At 58.3% G+C, this 21285-nt stretch overlaps 1 protein-coding gene across 8 annotated transcripts in view; it reads right to left on the bottom strand.

Annotated features, from left to right (window-relative positions):
- Positions 1-1706: 1706 nt before the first annotated feature.
- The window catches only part of DIS3L2 (DIS3 like 3'-5' exoribonuclease 2), a 344150-nt gene continuing 324571 nt past the window's right edge, over positions 1707-21285 (bottom strand). For 4 of the 8 annotated variants that reach the window (XM_087864389.1, XM_045794120.2, XM_087864394.1 and 1 more), the window contains exons 15-21: positions 13719-13902; positions 13035-13121; positions 10002-10149; positions 9449-9579; positions 9174-9278; positions 7896-7997; positions 1707-7200 (exon numbers count right to left, since the gene is read on the bottom strand). In XM_087864389.1, coding sequence (XP_087720515.1) covers positions 7051-7200; positions 7896-7997; positions 9174-9278; positions 9449-9579; positions 10002-10149; positions 13035-13121; positions 13719-13902 — 907 coding nt within the window. In that variant the 3' untranslated portion in view covers positions 1707-7050. Of the gene's footprint in view, positions 7201-7895; positions 7998-9173; positions 9279-9448; positions 9580-9934; positions 10150-13034; positions 13122-13718; positions 13903-21285 lie in introns of those variants that run through there. The other 4 variants (XR_015725613.1, XR_015725615.1, XR_015725614.1 and 1 more) reach the window with 4 other exon arrangements.

Genomic DNA, 21285 nt, shown 5'->3' with positions numbered 1-21285 from the left:
CCCCCAGGTTGGCAAAGACCAAAAAGCCCACCCACAGCACGTTGGGGCCTGGGCTCAGTCTCCACCACTTATAATGGGTATCCTTTGGTACTTAACCTCTCCCAGGCCTCGATTGCCTCATCTGCGAAATGGGAAAAAGAACGGTACCGATGTCACAGGGCTGTGAGCGCAGGGCCATGGGACAGAGGCAATTCTGGAGGGGGAGGGGAAAGGCAAAACCCTAACTTTTGAAAAAAGGCAGGTCTTTAACGTAATTAAAGCTAGCTGAAAAAAAAATAATATAATAAAAGCTGAGTGTTTGAAGGCCAATCGGCTAAATGTTAGACAAAGTGGGTTATTCCTAGAAAGCAAGTATTGATAATTAAGGCCTGTGCAGCAAGGCCTCCTTCTGGGCCATTCCACCTAACTGTGTGGGAGGAACATCTAGGCACTGCCCTTCCACAGGGGAACTTGGGTCATATATCTTCTGGGAATGCAGAAAAGGGGACCGTCCACCAGCAGGGCAGGAAATACCACCATACCCCCTCCCATATAGTTCCTGGGGGTTCAGCCTGCCTCCGGCTGGGGCTACAGGAATGGGCTGGTGGAGTGGGCAGAGGCCAGGCCTCCCCTCTGCCTGGTGGGAGCAGCCGCAGGGGCTGGGGCGGGCTGGCAGGTGGCTGTCCTCAAGCCGAGGCTCAAGGCCGTTGTCCTTAGGGCAACGCAGGAATGACACGTATGCAGCCCACAGGGGGTTTGGTCATGGATGTACAATATGAGGGAACGAAGCTCACTCCTGGAACTGTATTCACTACTTTAACTCTGATTTTTCTCTTCCAAGAACCAGGAGGGCAGTCTTACTCCAACAGGAGCTTGGTCTGAAAATCTACAAAGGTGAAATCTCCTCAAGGAGACATTTTGCTTCATGTTCTGTCTTGTGCTTGTTGCTTCTTCAATATTTGGCTCAACGCTTTCCAGAACCGAGCAATGAACAATTTATGAACGTGAAAGAACAACACAATTCACGAAACTATTTGAGTGAAACAACTTTAAGTAAAATAAATTATTAAAATGGGACTCCTCCTTCTAAAATTGCTTTCTATATATTAATACACACACACACACACACACACACACACACACACACACACCCCAAACCATAAATACTCACAAAAAGTGAAGGTTCAGAGATGATCTTGCAAGAAGGTTTTAAATATGTAACCTGACTCAGTTATGTGCAAATTCAAACTCATCATTCCAAGTACTTCATGTACTCCCCCCCCCCCCATTTCCAGAATCTTCTTTATTGTTGTGAAAGGCAGCTTTCTCCTCTTTCCATTCACCAGGGCTCACATCTTTCATCTGCTTCAATACCCCTTTCACCTTCAATTGACCCTGAACTCTGTGACTGGGCCCATGAACTGGGCCTCTGTAGTCAGTGCCCAGCTGGGGCCTGAGGTTCAGCCCTCCTGTCCAGGCCAGAGCCACCACAGCCACTAGGGGCTCCGCTGAGGCAACCAGTGGACCTGTCCCCGCCCAGAATGCCACCTGAGTCTTTAAGTAAAAGGTCTTAGGCAGCATTTGAACTCCCTGGGAGTATCAGGCCACCTGTCAGCAGGAATTTTATCTTACTTACTGGAATGATGTACTGTTTAATATCCCTGTTGCTGAATGTACAAAAGCCTTTTAAACCAACTGTAGATCCATTCCTGCTAAGAAAAAAAAGATTTTTTTGGCGGGGAATTGTTTGGGTTTTTATTCTTATCCAAGTTACACATGGATACAAACTATCATATAGATCTATAGTGGATTCGTTATGACAAAACAAAAACAGCAGTCCCCTCTCTCCCTCCCTGCATTTTCCCATGGCTGAGGCAACCGCTTTGCTCTCTTTTGGCTTTCTATGTTCATATTTACCACTGTTTCTAAATCACTTCTTCATTTTTCAATCGTAAGTTCTATCTCTTGACATAGTCTACTGACCTTCTGTTCTTGAGGTCTATAATGGTTTGTATAACGAACCAGCCCCAAACACATCACACCTGTATTTAATCACAGATCTGCAATCTGGGCGGGGCTTGGAGGGGACAGCATGTGTCTGATCTATGGGGCTTTGGCGGGGGTGGGTGGGGGTGGCTGGATGGGACCTGGGGGATCTGCTTCCGAGATGGTTCTGTCACGTGGCTGAGGAGCTGGCTCCCTTCCACGAGGGCTTCTCCAGGGAGTTGCTTGGGCTTCCTCACAACACGGCAGCTGCATTCCAAGAGACAGGGAGTAGAAGCTGCCAGTCCTTTGAGGCCGGGGCCTCAAAACTGGCCCAGTGTCCCTTCTGTCACATCTCTGCGTATCAGCAGCCGTCGAGGCTGTCCAGATGTAAGGGGGAGGCACATAGACTCCGCTTGAGTTTGTTTATCTAGCAGCTTCACGGAGGTGTAACTGACAAACAGGAACTGTTTATAATCAAGACGTACAACCTGCTGTTTTGATATATGGATACATTGTGCAATGATCACCACAATCAAGCTAATTCACGTATCACCTCAGAGCGATCTTCTTTCTGTGGTGAGCACACTGAGGAAGGACCCGCCTGGTGGCTTTCAAGCCCACAATACAGGATTGTTAACGACACCACCATGCTGTACATGAGATCCCCGAACTTGTTTATCTTACAACTCAAACTTTGTCCCCAACATCTCCCCATTCTTCCTCCCTGCCCAGGCCCTGGAAAGCAGCATTCTCCTCTGCTGTTATGAGTTTGATTCTTTTAGACTCCACACATAAGTGAGAACATGCCTGGCTCGTTTCACTTAGCAGAACGTCCTCCGGAGTCATCCACGTTGCCACAACTAGCCAGATGTCTTTTTTCGCAGCTGGACAAAACTCCATTGTGTGCATGTAACACATGTTCTTTATCCATTCCTCTGTTGACGGGCCCGGACTCCCCACCACCTGTGCGGTCCTAACCCACTGCATGACTCTGCCTCATGCCCTCAACTCCCAGCAGCAGCAGCTGAGGCTCCCTTGCTCTCAGAAGGAGTCCAAACTCTGGCCTTCGCTGTCCCCACCCTTCCTCTGCCCCGTCCTTTCCATGCCCCGCCCATGCCCCCCCCAGCACTCCTCTCTGCCTCCTCTGCCCAGAGCCCATCCTTGCGTGTGACTCGAGCACCTGCCCGTGCCAGCTCTCTTCTGACAACCTGGATCTGCCCCCTCTCAGGCCTTCATGTCACCTGGATTGTCACAGCGCCTCCAGCCTGGCCTCCAGCTTCCTGCCTTGTGCCCTGTCACCGCTCTGCGCTCGCAGCAGCCGCCGTGGGCATCTGGTGCTGTGTCTCCCTGGCGGCCTAGCCTCTTCCTGGGACCTGCTCCCCAGCTTCTTGCCCATCCCTCCCAACTGCCAGGGACCCTAGGAGCTACCATTCTGTACCACAACAGCTCTCTGACGGACCAGGGCTGGGCAGCTGCCCCATTCTTTCCTGGGGTCTCTCTAACTAGAGCTGGGAGTGGGTGTCAGTCTCTCTCTAGGAGGGTGAGCTGCAAGATACAGAAGGCAGACGCTTCCAGAAGGTCAGCATGGAGGAAGTGATCTATACCAGGAGGAAATGAAGCAGAAACAGAGAAGGGGCCCCGGGCCACCCCAGGTGACCTGGAAGCGTGGTGCCTCCCTGCCTCCCCGAAGGTGGGCTCTCCCGCCCTCCTCTGGTAGTTCTGTTCAGTCTTCCTATCAGTTCGCTTCCTCCCAGAGTCACTTTGCACTGGGTTTCTTTCGCATATAATCAAAAGACAGGAGTCCTCCTGAAGCCTCAGGACCACTCTCTCTCTGGCTCCTCCTTCCCAGGCTCCTTGTACCAGCTCCTTCTCATCTTCCTGATCCAGTTTTCAGTCCTGAGCCTTCTCAGGCTTTTAATTTGGGCTGTGTGCTGAGGACACCCCACAGAGCACCGCTCTCCCCTGCACCTCAGGGCCCAGCATGGCATTCCCACACCCACCAGCTGCCCACCACCCCTGCGACTGGTGCCCCGCACATTCCACTCCCGGCCCCGCCCCTGCGTCAAGCCCCTGGAGCTGTTCTCAGCACGAAGCCTGGGGACGCTGGCTTGCACCCCTCATCTGTTCTCCCCGCCCCAGCTTGCTGGTTCTCCTGGCTCACTCCGCACCTGTGCTGTAGCCTCCCGTCCCCTCCACCGCCCAGACAGCACTGGGCCTCAGGGCCTGGGCCTGTAAACAGCCACCAGGCTGCTCCCTAAGGTCCTGCCCCCACGGGACTGCCCCGCCTCCTGCTTCACCGTCATGCCCTCCCCACCGCCTGCTGCACTAGTGACACCCCCCCGCCCCCCGCCCCGGACAGCAGCCCCAAGAACACGGAGCATCTTGGCCACTCCCTGTTGGGTAAAGGAGTGAAGGAACAGAGGCTGTATCACAGCACAGCCCTGGTTAGAAACCTCAGATAGAGTGCAAGCTCTCTGGCCAGCTCCGAGTGTCCATGCAATCCACCTTTCCAGCATCTTCTTGCAGGTCGTCTCAGCACTCTCTGATCCTAGCGACCTTGACCTTCACAACTCATGGTTAGACAAGTACCTTCGAACCTCAGTTCCTTCACCCCTGTGGGGCCCACACATCTGATCACTGTCCCAGGGCTGGGAATACACCCTCCAGCCTCATAACTTTGCTAGAGCTTCGTCACATAGTGACATTATTTGCATCTACAGCTCACTCTGCCAATGGTGATCCGAGGTGGCCTGTTGGGGAAGACAGAGCCTTGCTCCAGGTCCTGGGCTTCTGCTGGTACTTGTGTGCAGGGGCTCTGGATGGCAGAAGGGACGAGTGAATCTTCCTTTTCGATGAGGTTTTGTGTCTCGTCATCCTTTTGTCAATAGTTCCATCACGTGGGGACACAGAAGGGACTGACTCCCTCCGTGGACCTCCGCCAGAGCCCGGTGTGCTGGGAGAGGGGATGGAGACAGACCCAGCTACCTCGCGGAGAGTGCTGGGCCGCCTCCCTGGGGCAGGGGTGCAGTGGAGAGCCGGTGCCTGAGCCCGGTCCTGGCTGGGCGTCTTGCTGGGTCACCTTGGCCAGAGACCTGCCTCCTTTCTGGGTGCAGTTTCCATTTCTGTCAAATGAAGCGGGGGTGGGCTGGGGGTCCATGGCCTCCGTGGCTCTAGGGTGCCACAGAGCGAGACTCACCTGTGCCCAAGCAAGTCCTGGTGGCAAAGATGTTCCTTGATGACCGAGCTGGCGCTGCCTCACCAGGGCTCAGGGGGCACTGGGGCAGGAAGGACTGGGGGCCGGTCTGAGTTCATGCTGTTCAAGGGGGAGCCCAGGCGCTCTGACACACGGCCTCCTGATGGCTGTCACTCGGCGGGGTCTCTGCTCACCCTCAGCTCCCAGGCTCTGTGGGAGACCAGCAGGGGACAGCCCCAGGGCAGAACGGGGCTCCTTTCTCCTCCTCAGAGGGTGGGGCAGTCGAGGGGACGGGGACAGTGTTGAGGTGTCCTGCCCTTGGGCTCTGTCGGGCTGCCTAGGACAGGAAACACCCAGAAATCTTCTCCTCATCCAAATACCAAACCACCAGGCCCTCTCACCTATCTTCCCTTCAGATCCTTGGTTGCAGGAGAAGGCTCTGGGGACAGGAACAGAGGGGGTGGTAGCCTCAGAGACATCTTGGGGGTGGCGCGATGGACACGTGGAAGGCTGGCTGATGTGCTGGAGGAGGAGAAAGGCACGGGAGGCAGGAGGGTGGCGTGTCCTCCATTCCCCTCCGACACCCACCCGGGGCTGGGAGATGATGAGCCACGGCCTGCCCGTGGTGGACAAAGGCAGCCATGCCATAGGTCCTCTGGTCCCCGCGAGGCCCTCCTACAAGGTACTGTACTGAATTTTTCTTTGAAGAGAATTCATTGCAACCAGATCAAATGGGCTCATTAATACTGACACCCAAGGACACAGCACGGTGGAACCAGGGCCGGGGTCACCATGGGTTTCACCCTGGTTTCTGGCAGCCCTTGGGGAAGCCAACCTGAGGTTCCCTAGTTAGGTGGGAGAGGAGCGCAGGCTGTGGTCAGGCCAGCTGGGTAGCGAGCACGGCCCAGTGGCCCTCCATCTCTGTCCCTGGGTCCCCAGGGATGGTGCAATTGCTGGGTGCTCAGGATGATGCCAGGCAAGTGACGAGGCCAGGTTAGGGCCACCAGGCACCCCCTTTCCCGTCCCTGGACGGGAACGCCAGTTTGAGGGCCTTCCTTGTCTCTGGCAGGCCCAGGTCCCCTCTGTCCCCCTGCTCCCTCAGTGCCGCCAGGGTACAGGATTGGCACTGGAGGGGCTGAGGTACCAGCTTGAACCAAGGGGTGTGGACGGGGCTACTCAGAGCTCTGGCCTAGGACCCGAGAGAGGGAGTGCCACAGGACCCGTAGTGCCCCTCTGAGGCCAGCAGGCAGAGAGGAGGTGGTGGGGGTGGGGATGGACAGTCACTTGCCGCAGGGTGATGGGTGAGCTTGCTGTCTTGCATACTAATTACATTTCTAATCAGCCAGAATGAGGCACGGGCATCAATCTGACATGTGGCCAGCTCTGTGAATCATCCTGGAACTGAAAGGAAGGTTCTGGAGGGTGGCGATCCCAGTTCAGCTGTGAGGGGTGGAGCCTAAGCCAGGTCCCTTGTCCTGGGTCAAAGGGGCACCCTGCTGCCTTGGGCCTCCCAGCGGTGCCCCATACACCAAGATAGCAATTCACACTTGATTTTATTCCATGACACTGATTTGCTGAAAATCCCCGGTTTCCTGGGCAGGGGAAGGCAGTGGATGGCCTGGCAGAAGGGGACTGGCCTCCCCAGGAGGACCGGGTCCTGCTCCGCTCTGGTGAAGCACCAGCCAGGCCTCAGCCTTCCGTCCAGCCCCGCCCTCTCCTCTCCAGTTTGTTTAAAAACTGAGCTGCAAAAATAAAATAGAATGAGGAAATAAAAACAAAACCCTGAGTTGTTAAAAACCAAATTAAAAATCCCCTTTGGTGTCGAAAGGTCCTATTCCTAAAAGCCGGTGGGCAGGGCAGGGGCACGGGCGGGTGCGGCTGGGCGGGAGGCGTCAGGCCTCCGGGCCCCCAGCGTCTGGCTCCTCCTTGTCCTGCAGGCCCAGGAGGCCGTCGGTGCCCGGCCGCTTGAGGACAGCGCTGTACTTGAGGGCGGCGGTCTCGGCCTGCAGTACCACCTCCACCAGGCTGAAGATAGTGACGACCTGCGCACAGCACAGCCCAGCTTGGTGACACGAGTGCGCCATGAGGGGCCCGTCCAGGGGGTGGGAGAGGCAAGAGCTTGTGCGCAGGGCCCAGCTCTGTCACTGTCCACCTAGCGGGGCCCCAGGACCCCTTGCCCTCCCCTCTCGATGTCTGTTTGCCTGTCTGTAAGGGGACCCTGCTCAGGCACTGAGGCCAGGGCTCCCGGCAAGAAGTCAGGGAGCCAGACATGGCTCACTCACATCGTGAGTGCCCGGGGTCAGGAAGAAAGGAACTGGAGTCTGGGGCTGGCCTGGGGTCAGAGCGTGCTGTAGGGGAAAACCATTATATGCAAGTTCTTGGGTAGAAGATCCATAGTTTTCATTAATTTCCAAAAGGACCCCAAAAGTTAAAACCCTGCTTTAGAGGGCTCCACAGAGCCCCCTGCCTCTCCCCACAGTGGCTGTCCCCAGGGCAGGGCAGGCAGGACGGGAAAGCTCTGGCCCAAAGTGGGGGATATCGGTGAGCTGTGCTGGTCTCCGCATGCGGGATCTGAAATCCCACAGGGGAGCCTAAGTGCCGGGGCGCCGGGCCAGGTGGGCCAGCAGGGGAGGCCTGGCAGGGGTGCCCCAGGAGGCAGGAGGGCGTGGACGGGAGCTAGGGGTGGACGGGCACACAGTGGTATTCTGGCAAAGCTGCCCCACCCCCGGGTGCTGACCTGCTGCACTGGCTCCTGTTCCGTGTCCTCAGGCTCCCAGATGAGTGTGAGCTCCGGCTTCTTGCCCACCTTTTGAAAGTGGTGGGACCGCAGTGGCAGTGCCTGGGGGTACACACATCTAGCCTCTCAGGTTGTAAGCTCTGGGCGCCACCTCCTAACCTTTGACCCTGCAACCCCCCTTGGAGGCAGCCCCCTGCCTTTGCCTGCCTCTGACTGGCTTTGAAGGAGCTCCTTGCCCCCACGCCGGCAGCTGGCTGTTGACTTTTGATTAGGGACCCCCCCAACCTTGCCTCTGGCCTCTGGCCCACTTCCGGGAGGCCCTGCCTGGCCATCTTCCGTTGAGGCCGTACCTGAGGGTGACCGAGTGCTGACCTAGACCTAGACCTGTCTGGTGACCGACCCTTGAACTTCTGTCCTGCTCAGTGAACTTCAGGACCGGAGCCCTGACGGATCCCAGCTGGACTCCATTCTGTCTCTTCTGCTTTACTGTATTAACTCCATGCTTACTCAGGGTTCTGGATGTCAGGAAATCCAGAGCCAGGGTCAGGGGCCAGGGGGTGACCCGCTAACCACAAGGTCAGCTGAAACAGGTCCCTCAGATGGTGTCAGCACAGGCACCAAGTACCCTTGGAAAGAACCGTGAATAAACAGCCACCCAGGGCAGGACCCAAGGCTAGCGCTGGTCTCTTCCTTCTCTTCAGGGGACACAGCTTCCAGAGTGGCCATAAACCGTTCTCTCTGATCTTTCCTTCCTTCACATTCCTGTAAAGAAATCCCCCAAAGCTTGCATGCCCTGCCATCCCGTGCTGGTGAGGGAGGGGTCCGTTTCTCTTGAGCCTGACAACTCATCCCAGGCAGGTGCAGCGGGGTGGCCCGGCATGGCCCATTGGGTGGGCTTGGCGCTGGGGGGCGGAGGGAAGTGAGGTCAGGGACAGCACAGCCTCTGCCACCACATGGCCAGCGTCACCACCACGGCTTGTACTCTCCAGGGCAGGTGAGGACAGCAAGGACCCCAGCCTGTGCTCCCATCCTCCATGCTTCCCCCCACATGCCAGGCGAATATGGAGGAGACCCCGGCAGAGGATGGGGGACACGCAGGTGAAAACAGTGTGCAGTGGACACGGCTGGGTGTGTCTGTGAGGGGAGGGACGGCTGTGCACAGAAGCCATGAGGTCCCTGGCACTCGCGTCCTAGTAGATGGCCTTCAGCAGCCCAGAGTTGGGCCTTTGGCTGCCTGGAGGTCCCTAACCCTGGCCTGGGGGGCCTGTGGGTACTCACGTTACAGTAGACACGTTTCTGCACCCCGTAGCGCAGCACCAGCACGTCAAAGGCTTGGTTCAGGACGCCTAACACCATGGCTTCTGACTCCAGGGGGCCGCTCTCCTGCAGGGTAGGGCTCTAGCCAAGGCTTGGCCATGGGACGTGGCATCACCCCCAGGGCCCGCCCCAGCTGCCGAAGGCCCCTGAGCTCTGTAAGGGCCCCTTGTGAGCCGGTGCCCAGGAGGGGAACTGGGGTGGAGCAGGAGGAGGGGGCACCGGGTTTGTGGCCTCACCTTAACCAGGATGGCAAAGAAGAGGCCAGTGCTGAGCTCCTGGACACGCTTGGAAGCCATGCGGCGGTCATTGCAGTGGTCGGCCTGCTTTTGCAGGGCCTCGGGCTCCAGGTCCGGCAGCTCCCCGTAGCCTGGGAAGAGGGTGGTTGCGGGGCTGCTGGCGGGGTGCGGTGTGTATGCCAGCCATGGCTGGGTGACAGGAGGCACAGTGCTCACTGCCCAGGGAAGGTGGGGCTTGGGCGGCCCATGCAGAGCAAAGGCCTCCCTGCTGCCCAGCTCTGAGGGCTGGGAAGGTGGGCAGCCGCGGTTAGGGCCCTTGGCTTTTGTACAGGACTTTTAATGAGCTCTATTGCAGCTGACCCCTAGCATGCTCACAGTGGTGTCGGGGGGTGGGGGGTGTTTCTGGGCCCAGGTTCCCCTGCCGCTCGGCTGACCACCCCTTGGGGCCTCTACAGCCATGCAGTGTGGCCTCTGGCTGCTAAGTACCTACTAGGGCTTGGGCAGCCCTTAGGTGGGCGCAAGCCTGCATGACCCCCCGTGATGGGCCTCTCACCAAGCGCGGCGGCCAGGAGGCGGTGCACCAGGACGTCGGCGAAGCGGCGGATGGGAGAGGTGAAGTGGGTGTAGAGCGGCACGTTGAGGGCGTAGTGCCGGAACTGTGTCTGGTCCTGCAGCACCCCCGAGCAGAAGTACAGTGCCATCTAGGGGGTTGGGGGGGGTTTGAGCCAGGCCAGGCCAGGCCAGGTCAGGGCTGAGTTTGCTCTGCCAGGCTGTGACACTCAGAGGCTCATGATGGGCTATTTTGGAGCGGACTGACCTGCCACACCGCAGGCGGCGGACTGCGGGCCTGAGGCGGCCAGGGGCCATTCTCTGTAAGGGGACCCATGGGGCTGCCTTGAGGCTGTGCCAAGCCATGGGGCGCCCGTGCCCCTCTCCTGCTGAAGACAAATGTGGGCCTTGCCCTGGTGGTGGCAGCACCGAGAACAGGCCAGAGAACACCGCAAGGGACCCACCCCGCCTCTGTGGGCACAGGGGGTGCGGGGAAACCTCAAGATGCCGGACAGCTTCCTCCCTCAGAGCCCTGTGGGGCCAGCCGCCTGAGCCCTTGGGGAGGGTGGGCCATGAGCTGAAGGCTGAGAGCAGCTGGGGAGGAGCTCGGCCTCCCCCTCAGCCTGCTGTTGTCGTTTTAGGGATGGTTACTGCCAGCGACAAGCAGGGAGAGGTTTCTGGCCTGCTCCATGGGAGAGGAGGAGGAGAGGAGGCCTGGGGCCTGGCGGACAAGGGGCCGCAGGCATGCTGTGGAGGCACAAGTGGAAGCCGGCGCGGCTACAGGGCCCTGCAAGGACGCGGAGTCTGCCACCACCAGCTGGCCAGAATGGCACGTGGGAGAGAAGGCCCGGGACACCTGGTACCCGCCTACAGTGACATGGGCAGTGGGCGCCCGGCTCCTCCTCTGTGTCCGACCTCATGCCCTCCAGCTCTGATCCCTGTCCTGTGGAAGGCCATACCGGGCCCCCCGGAGGTAACCCCACACCAGCCAAGGGAGGGAGAGGCTCACCAGCCACCAGCCTCAGCCCTTGTCTCTGACTAACTGTCCTGGCAGCAAGACTCAGAGGTCTGGGTTCAAGAGGCCCTTCTGTAGGGGAGGAGTGAGGACCGGGGTACGTGAAGAGAGGCCAAGTTTCTCTAGCCCAACAAATGGCTCCAGGCCATGGAGCCTCCAGGCCATGGTGGTTCTGCTGGGGGCGGGTGGCTTGGCCACAGTCCCTGCAGTTGCTTACCCTGTGGTCCCGGAGCTCTCAGGGTTGGGACTCAAGGACACTGCAAGGAACAAGTGAACAGGTTCCTCCCTGAGGGCCAAAGTCACACCCTTGTGTGTTCCCTCGCTTGCTCCCTTGCCGCCTGTGCGCTTGGCCAAATGAACAGCCGGCTCTGGTTACTGTGTGTCAGGCCTGGAATCCAGGGCACAGCTGGTGCTGACCTGCTCAGCTCGAGTCCGCCGCCCTTCCAGCTCCTGCTGGGGCCTGGGTTATGTCCGGGGCAAGTCACGGGGGGAGGTGGGAGCAGCCTCCACTCCAAGCCATGTTTGGGCGTTGCTCTCAGTGGTGGTGGCCCAGTTCCTCATGTGAGCTGGGGTGAGGAGCAGAGGCCCTCGTCCCCTTCCCGGCTGGGAAGGTATGTCTGGGCGCGGTGGGATGGGTGGGGACTGTGGCTTTCCTGGGACAGGAAAGTCCCAGGTGTCCAGTTTCAGCAGCTCTCTTAGGACGTTTGTGCTCATCGCTCCTGCCACTGCCTGGTCCCCTGTCCCCGTCCCAGTTCTTAAGGGCACCACAGACACTCCATAACCGCCTACCATCAGCTCCACATACAAAGGCCAGCCTTGAATGTCACTCACTAGCAGGCAAGGCCAGAAGTCCACTCTTTCTCAGGCTCCCGGTGACTCACTCAGGAGAGGAGGGCTCCTTTCTACAGAGTTCTAGAGCTAGTTTGACCTCGGAGGTGGATGTCTTCCCGAGGCTGGGGGCAGGGAACACAAGCCTGACTGGCCCTCCATGGCACAGTCAACAGGCAGTTGCTGGGACCCGGGGGCGACCGCGTCTCAGAGTAACTAGAGGGCAGAGTGACATCGAGTCCCTTGGCCACAGGTACACCTGTCCCTCTGTGTGGCATGCTGTAAAAGTGCTTGGTGTGGGCAGATGCTTGTGACCAGGGACAGGGTAAAGGCAGTCAGACCCAAAAGGGCCCCGATGGCTCCATTCCTGGCAGAAAATATGACTGTCAGGAAATAAATCGGCTGTGGCCAGCTGAGGTGACCTGGTTCCTGTGAACCGATTAAATCTGCAAAGTGACTGAGCCCCTTGAAAAATGGTCTGTCACTGCCCCCTGGCTGGAACAGGCCCAGAGCTGGCCCCATTAGTATCCGTGGTCCTGCTGACCTGACAGGCAGTGGGGTGGCTCCTTCCCAAGACGCTCGGGCCTGCAGGGGCTGCAGCTCAGCCTGAGAGGGCCGAGACATGCTGCCAGGAACAAGTTCACCATCTGCTCCCAGGCTGCCAGCCCGTCACACTGCCTGCAACACATGCCCACCGCCTGACTCCTTGTCTACCAGCTAGCAAGAGGGAGACTTCTCTGCCTGGGGTCCACAAGGCACGGTGGGGGCTGATGACTTCTCCTCGGTGTAGGCTGCTAAGGGAGACAGACAGTCTCTCCCCTCCAGGGTGCCCATCCAACTAAGTTACTAGCTAGCCCCTTCCCCGAGCTGGTCTGGTCTGTGGGCACGGGGCACCGAAGGCTTGGTGTATGCCCTGGGATGGCTCCCTGCCTTCAGCTAGGAAACAGCTCCGGAGGCCATGCAGGGGGCAGCAGGGCTCCACCTGGGGCCTTTAACGGACCCACAGAAACCGTCCTGGAGCAGGGAAGGCAGGCAAGTCTGCGCAGGAGACAGATCGGGCTCAGGAGCTCAGGGCTCACCTGTCCTAGGTAATGCCTGGGGCTGTCCTCCTCAGCCCTCCCCTTAGGTCCTGTGTGTGGAGGTCAATGATACTCCTGGGCGAAGGGGGAGGCTTGGGGACCCACCCCCCCTTACCTGCATGGGGCGGGAGCACATGTTGGTGAGCACCTCCTTCCGGGCCAATGAGTACTTGTCATCTCCAAATGTTTCGGTCAGACTTTTCTAGAAGCAAACCCGTGTGATAGGCAGTCAAGTTGGGGGAGGCTCTGGGGCCCCGTCACCCTCTGACCATCTGAGACCTGGCTCTGGGGAGGAGGAGTAGGCTGAGGGCTCGGCCCCGCTCAGAGGGCCACGGTGGAGTGTGGAAGCCAGCAGCCCCCGGTCCACGTCCCACACTGGACCGTGGCTCTGACGTCAGCCTTTCCATGTCTTGTTGGCTGGATGGAGAGACTGGTTTCCAGCTGTCCGACCTAAGGTACCTCTCTACCCACCCCAGGCATAAGTCTAGATGGGCCCAACATCCCTTCCGTGGGATCAGAGCTCAGGCCTGAGCCCCAAAAGGCTTAGTTCCAGGCAGGAAGCACTTGACACCACTTACCATAAAAAACATTCTCTGGCTTCCAATCATCTCAGCCCCCTACTGAAAGTTTCTGGGCCCAAGCCCAGCCCATCTCTGGCCGCAGGATCCCTGCCCACAGAGGGGTGTTGAGTGGCTTCCCTCGGCCTGGTCCTGGTGGGGAGCATGGCCCATGGCCAGGGCCTTTGTGACTTGAAGTCCTCTCCCCGGGCCTCCCCCTCCCCTGCACTCCCAGCACTCACATTGAGGGCCCCGGCAGAGCTGAAGTCCATGGGCAGCCCCATCTGCTCGCAGAATTCCACAAGGTCATTGAGCATCTTGGTCTGGGGCGGGGGGTGCCGACGCAGCAGGGCGCGCTCAGGGAAGGTGCGGTGTGTCTTGTGGGCCACGGCCATGTTGGCCAGGAGCATGAACTCCTCCACGAGCCTGCAGCGGGAGAACCAGCTGGGGTCAGGGGCCGCCGCTGCCCCTTCTTTCCCAGGCTAGTTGCAGGCTGGCTCTCTCATGCCCTTCGGTCTCAGCCTAGAGATGCCCTCCTGCCACCCAATCTCATCCACCTTGCTCGTGCCCCTCTTTGCACTAACCCGTCAGCAGCACTCTTCTCTTCTGTCGTGTGAGCTTGTGTACCACCTGCCCTATTAGCTTGGGGGGGATGGCATCTGTCTTGTTCCCTGCTGTGGCCCCTGTGCCTGGCCCCCCAGCACCCTGCCTGACAAAGAGAAGGCGCTCAGGAAAGCTGTCTGCTGAATGACTCGCCTCCCAAGACACTCACGGGCACCCCGGCTGTAAGAAAACAAGATGCCTAGGCATGCCACGAGAACACGGAGTGCCTCCTGGGGGTGCGTAGAAGGTGGTCGGCAGACCAGCGCTCCCTTCTCTCCCTGGGGAGAGGAGGATTTCTGAGGATGAACGGGAGGGTCACAGACAGCAAGAGGAATCACACATCCTGGGGCGAGGCAAATGTGCTGCTGAGGTGTTCAAATCCCAGAGAGTTAACGTCTTAGGGTTTAACACTTGAGTTTTGCCGCCCTTGAGTGTCATTAGAATCAACAAGTATGGACAGATCCGGCTTTGAGTGAAGAGACAAAGGCACACCCAGGACCCAGGGAGAGAAGCAGGGCCTGACGGGGGAGGAAAGAAGTGTGCCAAGATTGAGGAGTCAGGGAAAGTGGGAGGCTGGATTGCACAGCCCTGAGGTCGGCACCCCCACCCCCCAAATCTGGGGCAGGTGGCCATGTGCTGCTTCCCCACCCAGGGCTCCAGTGGGAGGATTAAGCAGATCACACACGGGCACGCTGCTGCCATCATGGCCAGGGTGTCCCGTATGGGGATGGCCTTGCCTAATTTAGGGACCACTCTCCCCTGCCTTTATTCTGGACCCCACGCTGCATGTCAAGCCTGTGCTTCTCCCACAGAGCCAGAAGAGGTCAGGGAGTGAACTCCTGTAGCCCTGGCAGCAAGCAGCCGGAGGCCCGAGATGAACTTCCTCTCCCTGGAGGTGCTACCCGCGCTTCGGGGTTAGCCTCGCCACCTCACCAAGCGCTTGGAAAGAAAAGCAGCCCGTGATGGGGGCGGGGGAATGAGCATGAGCTTACAGAGCCCCTCCTCCCCCCAGACTGGACCTGCCATGGCAGAAGTGTGGCTCTGGTCTGCCAAGCTGTCCTGAGAACGCATCTGTCTCTCCCAGAAGCCCTCTCTACAAGGAAGAAGGGCCGTGGGAATGGCCCTCTGGTGGCAGCACCATCAGAGGGACCAGGGCCAGGTCTGGGCCTTGGGAGAAGGTCTGAGCCTCTGTGGAGCTGGCTTTGGACTGGCCTGCTGTGGGGCACGGATATAGTTTGGGTGTAGGACGGCAAGGGTCAGGCCTCAGCTGGTCCTTGTCCCATGCAGGAAACCTTAGGTGTGGAAGGAGTTTCTTTATCCCCTACTGTACACTCATAGCCATTGCAGTGACCGTTCCGCCTCCCGCTGCCCCCCAATCTGTCCTCGTGCACAACACTTTCTGCTGAGAAACTTCAGAGTTCAGGCACGGGAACCCAACCACCGTCTCCTAAGTGGAGGTCTGAATCCTGGCTCTGTGTCTTTGCTGGAGGAACGGGCACGAGTCCGGGACCTCTCCTGACCCTCCTTTCTCTCCAACGTAGAGTAGGGAGAATAGCACCTGCTCCACAGGGCGGCCATGGAGACCAGTGCGAATATCACAGGATATAAGGGCATCCTGTCGGCCTCACCACACAGGATGTGCTTTCCTCTCTCCCCACCGTCCACACCAAATGGCCAGCCAAGAGTCTCCCCAAGGTGCCCTGTGAGTTTCATCCCTGCCACTGATCCCCCCTTACCTGCCGTTTCCTCACCTTCCCTGAAGGCTCAGGCTGAAGCCTGTCTCCATCATTCCCTTGGGTCCTTACTGCCAATTAGCCACCTGGCAGCAAGAGCCAGGCTATTCTGTGGTCACCTGGGTCGCAGTCTAGCATGGTTGGACTCTTCACACTTGGTTTTCCTATTTAGATCTTGTCAGCCCAAGAGGAGTCTCAGTTCCTGCCCAGTAAATGTCTGATTTGGTTTGCTGCCTGTTCTTGGTCAGATACTAGAGGCCGTCATCATCTGAACGCTTCAGATGGATACCTTCATTCATCTGTCTGTTCACACCACAAACATTACTGTGTGCCAGGCAGTTCTAGACCTGTCTCCCCACGCAGTCTGAGAATCCTGGTGGGCAGGGTGCCCACGGTCTGTTCCTTGGAGCCCCGCAGTCTCCAGCCCAGCTGCAAACTTGGGTGAAGAGCTAACACCTATATAACCTTGAGACTGACCGTGGGCTGTGTTTCGCCAGTGTGGCCAGAAGGGGGCAGCATGACCACGTAGCAAGGTTGTGGCCAGGCTGCAGGAGAGGGAGTGCTGGGCCAGCCAGAGGAGACGGCTGGGCTGTGGCATTCTAGCCTGTCCCGGCACCTGACTCCCACCCCTCGGGTCAAAGGAACTGAATGCGTGGGGTGCCTCCCCAGGTGGAGCTGTGTTCCTGCTCCCAGTTCCTGCAGGGCCTCTCCCGCCTCATCTCTCAGCTTCTCAAGTAAGGATGTGAATAGGAAGGAAGGGATGGGGAGGGTGGGGTTGATGCCCAGAGCTCCAGGCAGTGACAAGGGACCCAAGTCAAGCTGCTTCTCCATTACTTGTCCTCCCTGGAGCACCCCCTCTCCCCGTACACTCCCACGAGTGCCTGAAGCTGGTGGAGAAAAGCCCGTGTGCTCCTGTCAACCTTGAGAAGAAAGTCTGGCGAAGCTTGAGACGCAGAGGCTGACCTTGGACAGGTCCCTTGCTGCCTCCTGGGGGCTCCATCTCTCCCCCAGGGTCTCAGTCCTTCCCTCATGACGGGGGCAGGAGCTGAGAGGGGAGTCTGTGGAATTCTCTCCAAGATGGTTTGCTGATACGAAGCATGCATCCCAGAAAATTGTCAGTGTCACCAAACTGGGAGGTGGTGTAGCAATAAGGCCGACTCCCTGGGTGTTGCCACGGCTCATTAGTGTTCTAGGATAGCTGCAGGGACCATTTCCCCACAACCTGTCCTTAAAATCCTTATACCAGCAGGTGGGAGAAGAAGGGGTAGAGAGAACACACAGACCATGAGCAGGAGGAGGCAGAAGCGGGGCCTGGAGCACGGTGGCAGTTCGGTCCTGGGGTGGCTGGGAGGGACACGGCGCAGCTGGAGGAGGGTCTCCAGTCAAGTGGAGGAACAGGAAGGCCAAGGAAATGCCAAGAGGCCAGTAGCCAGATTCCCCTGAGTTCAGGATTCACTGTCAAAAGCAGGCCCAGGCACCATGGAGGGAGAACTGGGCTGGGTGGCAGTGGGGGTGGGGCAGGTGGGTGTCTCTGCTCTCATCTGAGGCCAGCAAAGGCCCCCTTCACCAGACTCAACAGGTTCCCCCCGAACGGGTCAGTTCCACAGATGGGCCAGCAGGGGGCCCCCCAGCATCTTTCTTCCACAGGACCTGGGACGTGGCAGGAGCAGCTTAGAACCCAGGAACTTCTAGGCCGGGAAGAGCCTTAGTTTATAAACTGCAGTTCAAGGTCCAGGGGTCTCTGGGTTCCCATTCAGTGTTTTTCTACTCAGCCAAAGGGGTTGAAGGCTTGCTCTCTGAGGCAAGGCAGGGCAATTAGAAGAGGAGCCGGAATAGCTGGCTTGCCAGCAAGCACCCCTTCACCCTGATCTCCTTCCCTGCTGGGGGCCAGGGCTGCATGCACAGGTCCGGCAGCCAGAGCTCAGTGATGCCCCAAGCTGTTCTGGGTGGTTAGGACATGCCCGAGAGCAAACGCCACACACCAGAGTCTGGGAGGCCGCTGCTCCCGGATCTGGGTACCTGCCCTGGTCGTAACCCATCTCCTCCTCCTGCTAGAGCGCCCACAGGCGTGAGATCACTCAGCCCCCCTCCGAGGGCGGCAGTGGGGGGGAAGGGGCTGGAAGCAAGCAACTTCCTGACAACTGCTCTAAGTGGGGGCTCAGGAATGGCCACCAGCCAGGATCACCTTCCAGAACAGCAAGCCAAGCCAAGCCCTTGGAGGTGGGGCCTCGGTCCCAGTCCTGGCATCTGCTGAGCATCTGGAGCCCCATGCCACTGGGGGCCCACAACTCTGGAGGTCTTGGGGGTGGGGGGGTGGCTGTGACAGCTGCACAGCCAGCTGGGGGCCATGCCAGGAGGCAAGCTCATCAGCGCTCATTCTCAGCATCCCACCTACCTGTGCTCTGGGCTTCCAGCTGCTGGGCGGGGGGGGGGGGGGGGTGTGGGTGGGTGAGGGAGGCGAAGGGCAGGTGAGAGTCTTCCCATCCCGGGGAGAAGCTGAGCAAGCCTAGAGCTGCCCGAGTCCCTCACCTGTGAGGGCAGACGGCAGGTAAAGGCCACGAACCACCTACTCAGAAGTACACACATGCTCACATAGCAGAAATGACTTTCGTCCAGAAAGGTGTTTCCCAAAGTTAACGTTACTTAAAGAAAAAACTATAGGGGCGCCTGGGTGGCTCAGTCATTAAGCGTCTGCCTTCAGCTCAGGGCGTGATCCCAGAGTCCTGGGATCGAGCCCCACATCAGGCTCCTCTGCTTGGAAGCCTGCTTCTTCCTCTCCCACTCCCCTTGCTTGTGTTCCCTCTTTCGCTGGCTGTCTCTCTCTCTGTCAAAAAAATAAAAAATCTTAAAAAAAAAAGAAAGAAAAAACTATAAATATATATGAAATGCCAGGGGATGATTTTATTTGGTGTTTTTTATTACAGGACATTCCTTTGCCTTTAGGAGGCTAGATGCATCCGGACTACAAGAAGCTACCAGACGTGGCATTTACTACTCATTGACGATTGGACTTGGGTCGCAGCTGGAAGGATGAGGTCTGGGAAAAGACACTCTACCTGGCAGGGGTTGGACAGTGGCTACATGAGAAATGGACTCAAACAGCTGCCCCTTCCGAGGAAGGCTGCCCATTCCTGACCATCAGAGGAACTGGACTGAAGGCTCCTCCGCTTGTCTGGGACTCTGTTTTGTTAAATAGGGGCCTGGGAGTGTCTGTGGCCAAGAAGCCCCTCCGGTGGGACCGGGGGAGGGTGGTGTCACAGGGAGAGGCACCTGCTCTTCACCGCCCCTACTGCTTCCTTCCTCGCTCCATGTGCACAGGCCATGCCATGGGCAGAGGAGAGGCTAGTGGCCACCAGCCTAGCAGCTTGCCTGGAATTCCAGCTCTGCCACTCACTAGCTGTGTGATTTCCGATGAAATTTTAAACCTCTCCAAATCTCAACTGATTGACCTGAAAAATGGCTGTGCAATATACAAGTGCTTGCCCTTCATGAAATCCACTATCATGAGCACGGCGAACGTGACTGGCTGGGTGCCCCAACCCCAGGATTTAGGTGGAACACACAGCGAGATTCCTGGAGGCTCCTGCTGCCCTCCTGCCCCAATGCCACCACCTCGGTCAGGCCTCCAGCTCTGACCAACGGGCCTCCCTACTTCTAGTCCCACCCTGCTGTTTACTTCTTTACACCCAAAGTGGGGCACTCTTTCGCGAAGGCAAACCTGGTCACGTCCCTCTCCTGCTTGAAGCCCTACAGTGACTACCACTGTCCTGGGACACTCCACCTTCTGGGTAAAATGAGGTTTACTAGGCTTTTTGTCATGTGCCCAGGTTCACCTCTCCCTTCTCCCCATCTCCACTCCTTACCCTCTAGCCATGCTGACTTCTTGCGGCTCTCCCCTGCTCTGTCTCATTGCAGTGCTGCTCTCTTGGTGGGTATGCTGGCCCCCCCCCCCTCTTCTTCCTCCGGGGAGGCAGCATGAGGCGCGAACCCTACGTCCTTCCTGGGCATCCCATCCCACCAAACTGCTCACGCTGCTGGGACTGCCTCTGATCATCATTTTACCTCCCCTTCCCATCCCAGTGCCGTCTAGCCTGGTCCCAGCATGCGGCTTGTGGATGCCCCAAGCTGGCACGGTGCAGACGCTCCATAAATCTATACGGGTTCCCAGGATGGGCACATTTAGGAGTTGGGAGGGCTGGGCCCCTGCCACCGTGCCCTGTTCTGCTTGGGCACCCAGCCCTCATGCAAATACGTCTGCCCCCTAACACTCACTGCCAGGAGTCATTGACAGCTTCAAGCTCTGCCTAAGAAAAGAGCCTGACTGAGTCCACTCCCAAACAAGGCGCCAGGGAAGCAACAGCCCTTGCAGCAACCCCACCTCTGGTCTGCGGAGCAGCACTCTGCTTATGAGACCGAGGCGCGGTTATTTACTGACAACCCAGAGCAGGAAGCCTTCCCCCCAGAGCCATTTGTTGGTATCTTTGTTCTCTTACTCATCCTCACATCTTTTCTGAGCTGCTGCTGCAGCCTCATTCTGCCCTGTGTGCAGCGAGAGAGGGAGGGACGCTCATGGAGCACTGGTGACAGATGTCATGCTAGGAGCAGTCTGGACGTGAAGCCCCTGAAAGTCTCTCGCAGCCCTGGGAGAGCTTTCTATCCCTTTCTGTGCGAAGGGAGCTTACAGGGCAAAAAGGAAAGGTGTTTGTCTCTGAGTCCCACAGCTGATTGGCAAACAGGCCTGGGTGACCTCGAAGCCCCACTGCCACCAGCAAGCCTTATGGGCAGATCAATTCCAAGAGGTGGCAAGGAGGAGGGAACTACTTTACACGAAAGGGATGAACGAATAAAGGTGCGCAGGCAAAACAAATTGAGAAAACCAGGAACCAAGGGCCGAGGGAGGAGGGCTGTGCCTTGGGGGACACAGGCAGGGCTGGGGTGCCCGCCTCCAGCACCGGCACTTCTCTGGGGAGCGGGAAAGGCTGCCAGCCCAGGGATGGGCATGAAGAACAGACAAAGGGGCGCACAGGGCCCAGAGGCTGGGCGCAGTAAGGATGAAGGCTGGAGAGCCCGATGGCTTGTGCAGCCGCAGCCAGAGGCAGCAAGTAAGGGAAGGTCATGCCAGAGTCCGAGGTACATGCGAGGCGAGGCTCTGGGAGCGGGCGAGACTGTCCCCAGGCCCAGAGGGGCAAGAGGGAAGGAGCACTGCAGCTGGCGGACTGGATTGAGAGGAGACACAAGGTCTAGGGAGCAGTGGCCTGGGGTACGATCGCTGTGGGGAAGACGGGGAGGCTGCGGAGGGCCCTGGTTTGGCAAGCAGGAGCACGGTGCCACAGCTGTGGGGGCTGGGGCCGTTGATTCAGGAAACCAAAGATTAAAGAGCGAGGGAGGCCATCAAATGCAGACGATCTCAATACGGTTATTAGTGGAAGAGGCAAGAGTTCTTTGGGAGGGTGAGGAGGTGATGCTTTCTGAT

The sequence above is a fragment of the Ursus americanus genome, chromosome 1, assembly GCF_024610735.1.
Source record: "Ursus americanus isolate L20-20 chromosome 1, mUrsAme1.1.p, whole genome shotgun sequence".
Lineage (NCBI taxonomy): Eukaryota > Metazoa > Chordata > Mammalia > Carnivora > Ursidae > Ursus > Ursus americanus.
Note: the sequence above shows the minus strand (reverse complement) of the source record. Positions and strands in the feature narration are given on the sequence as shown.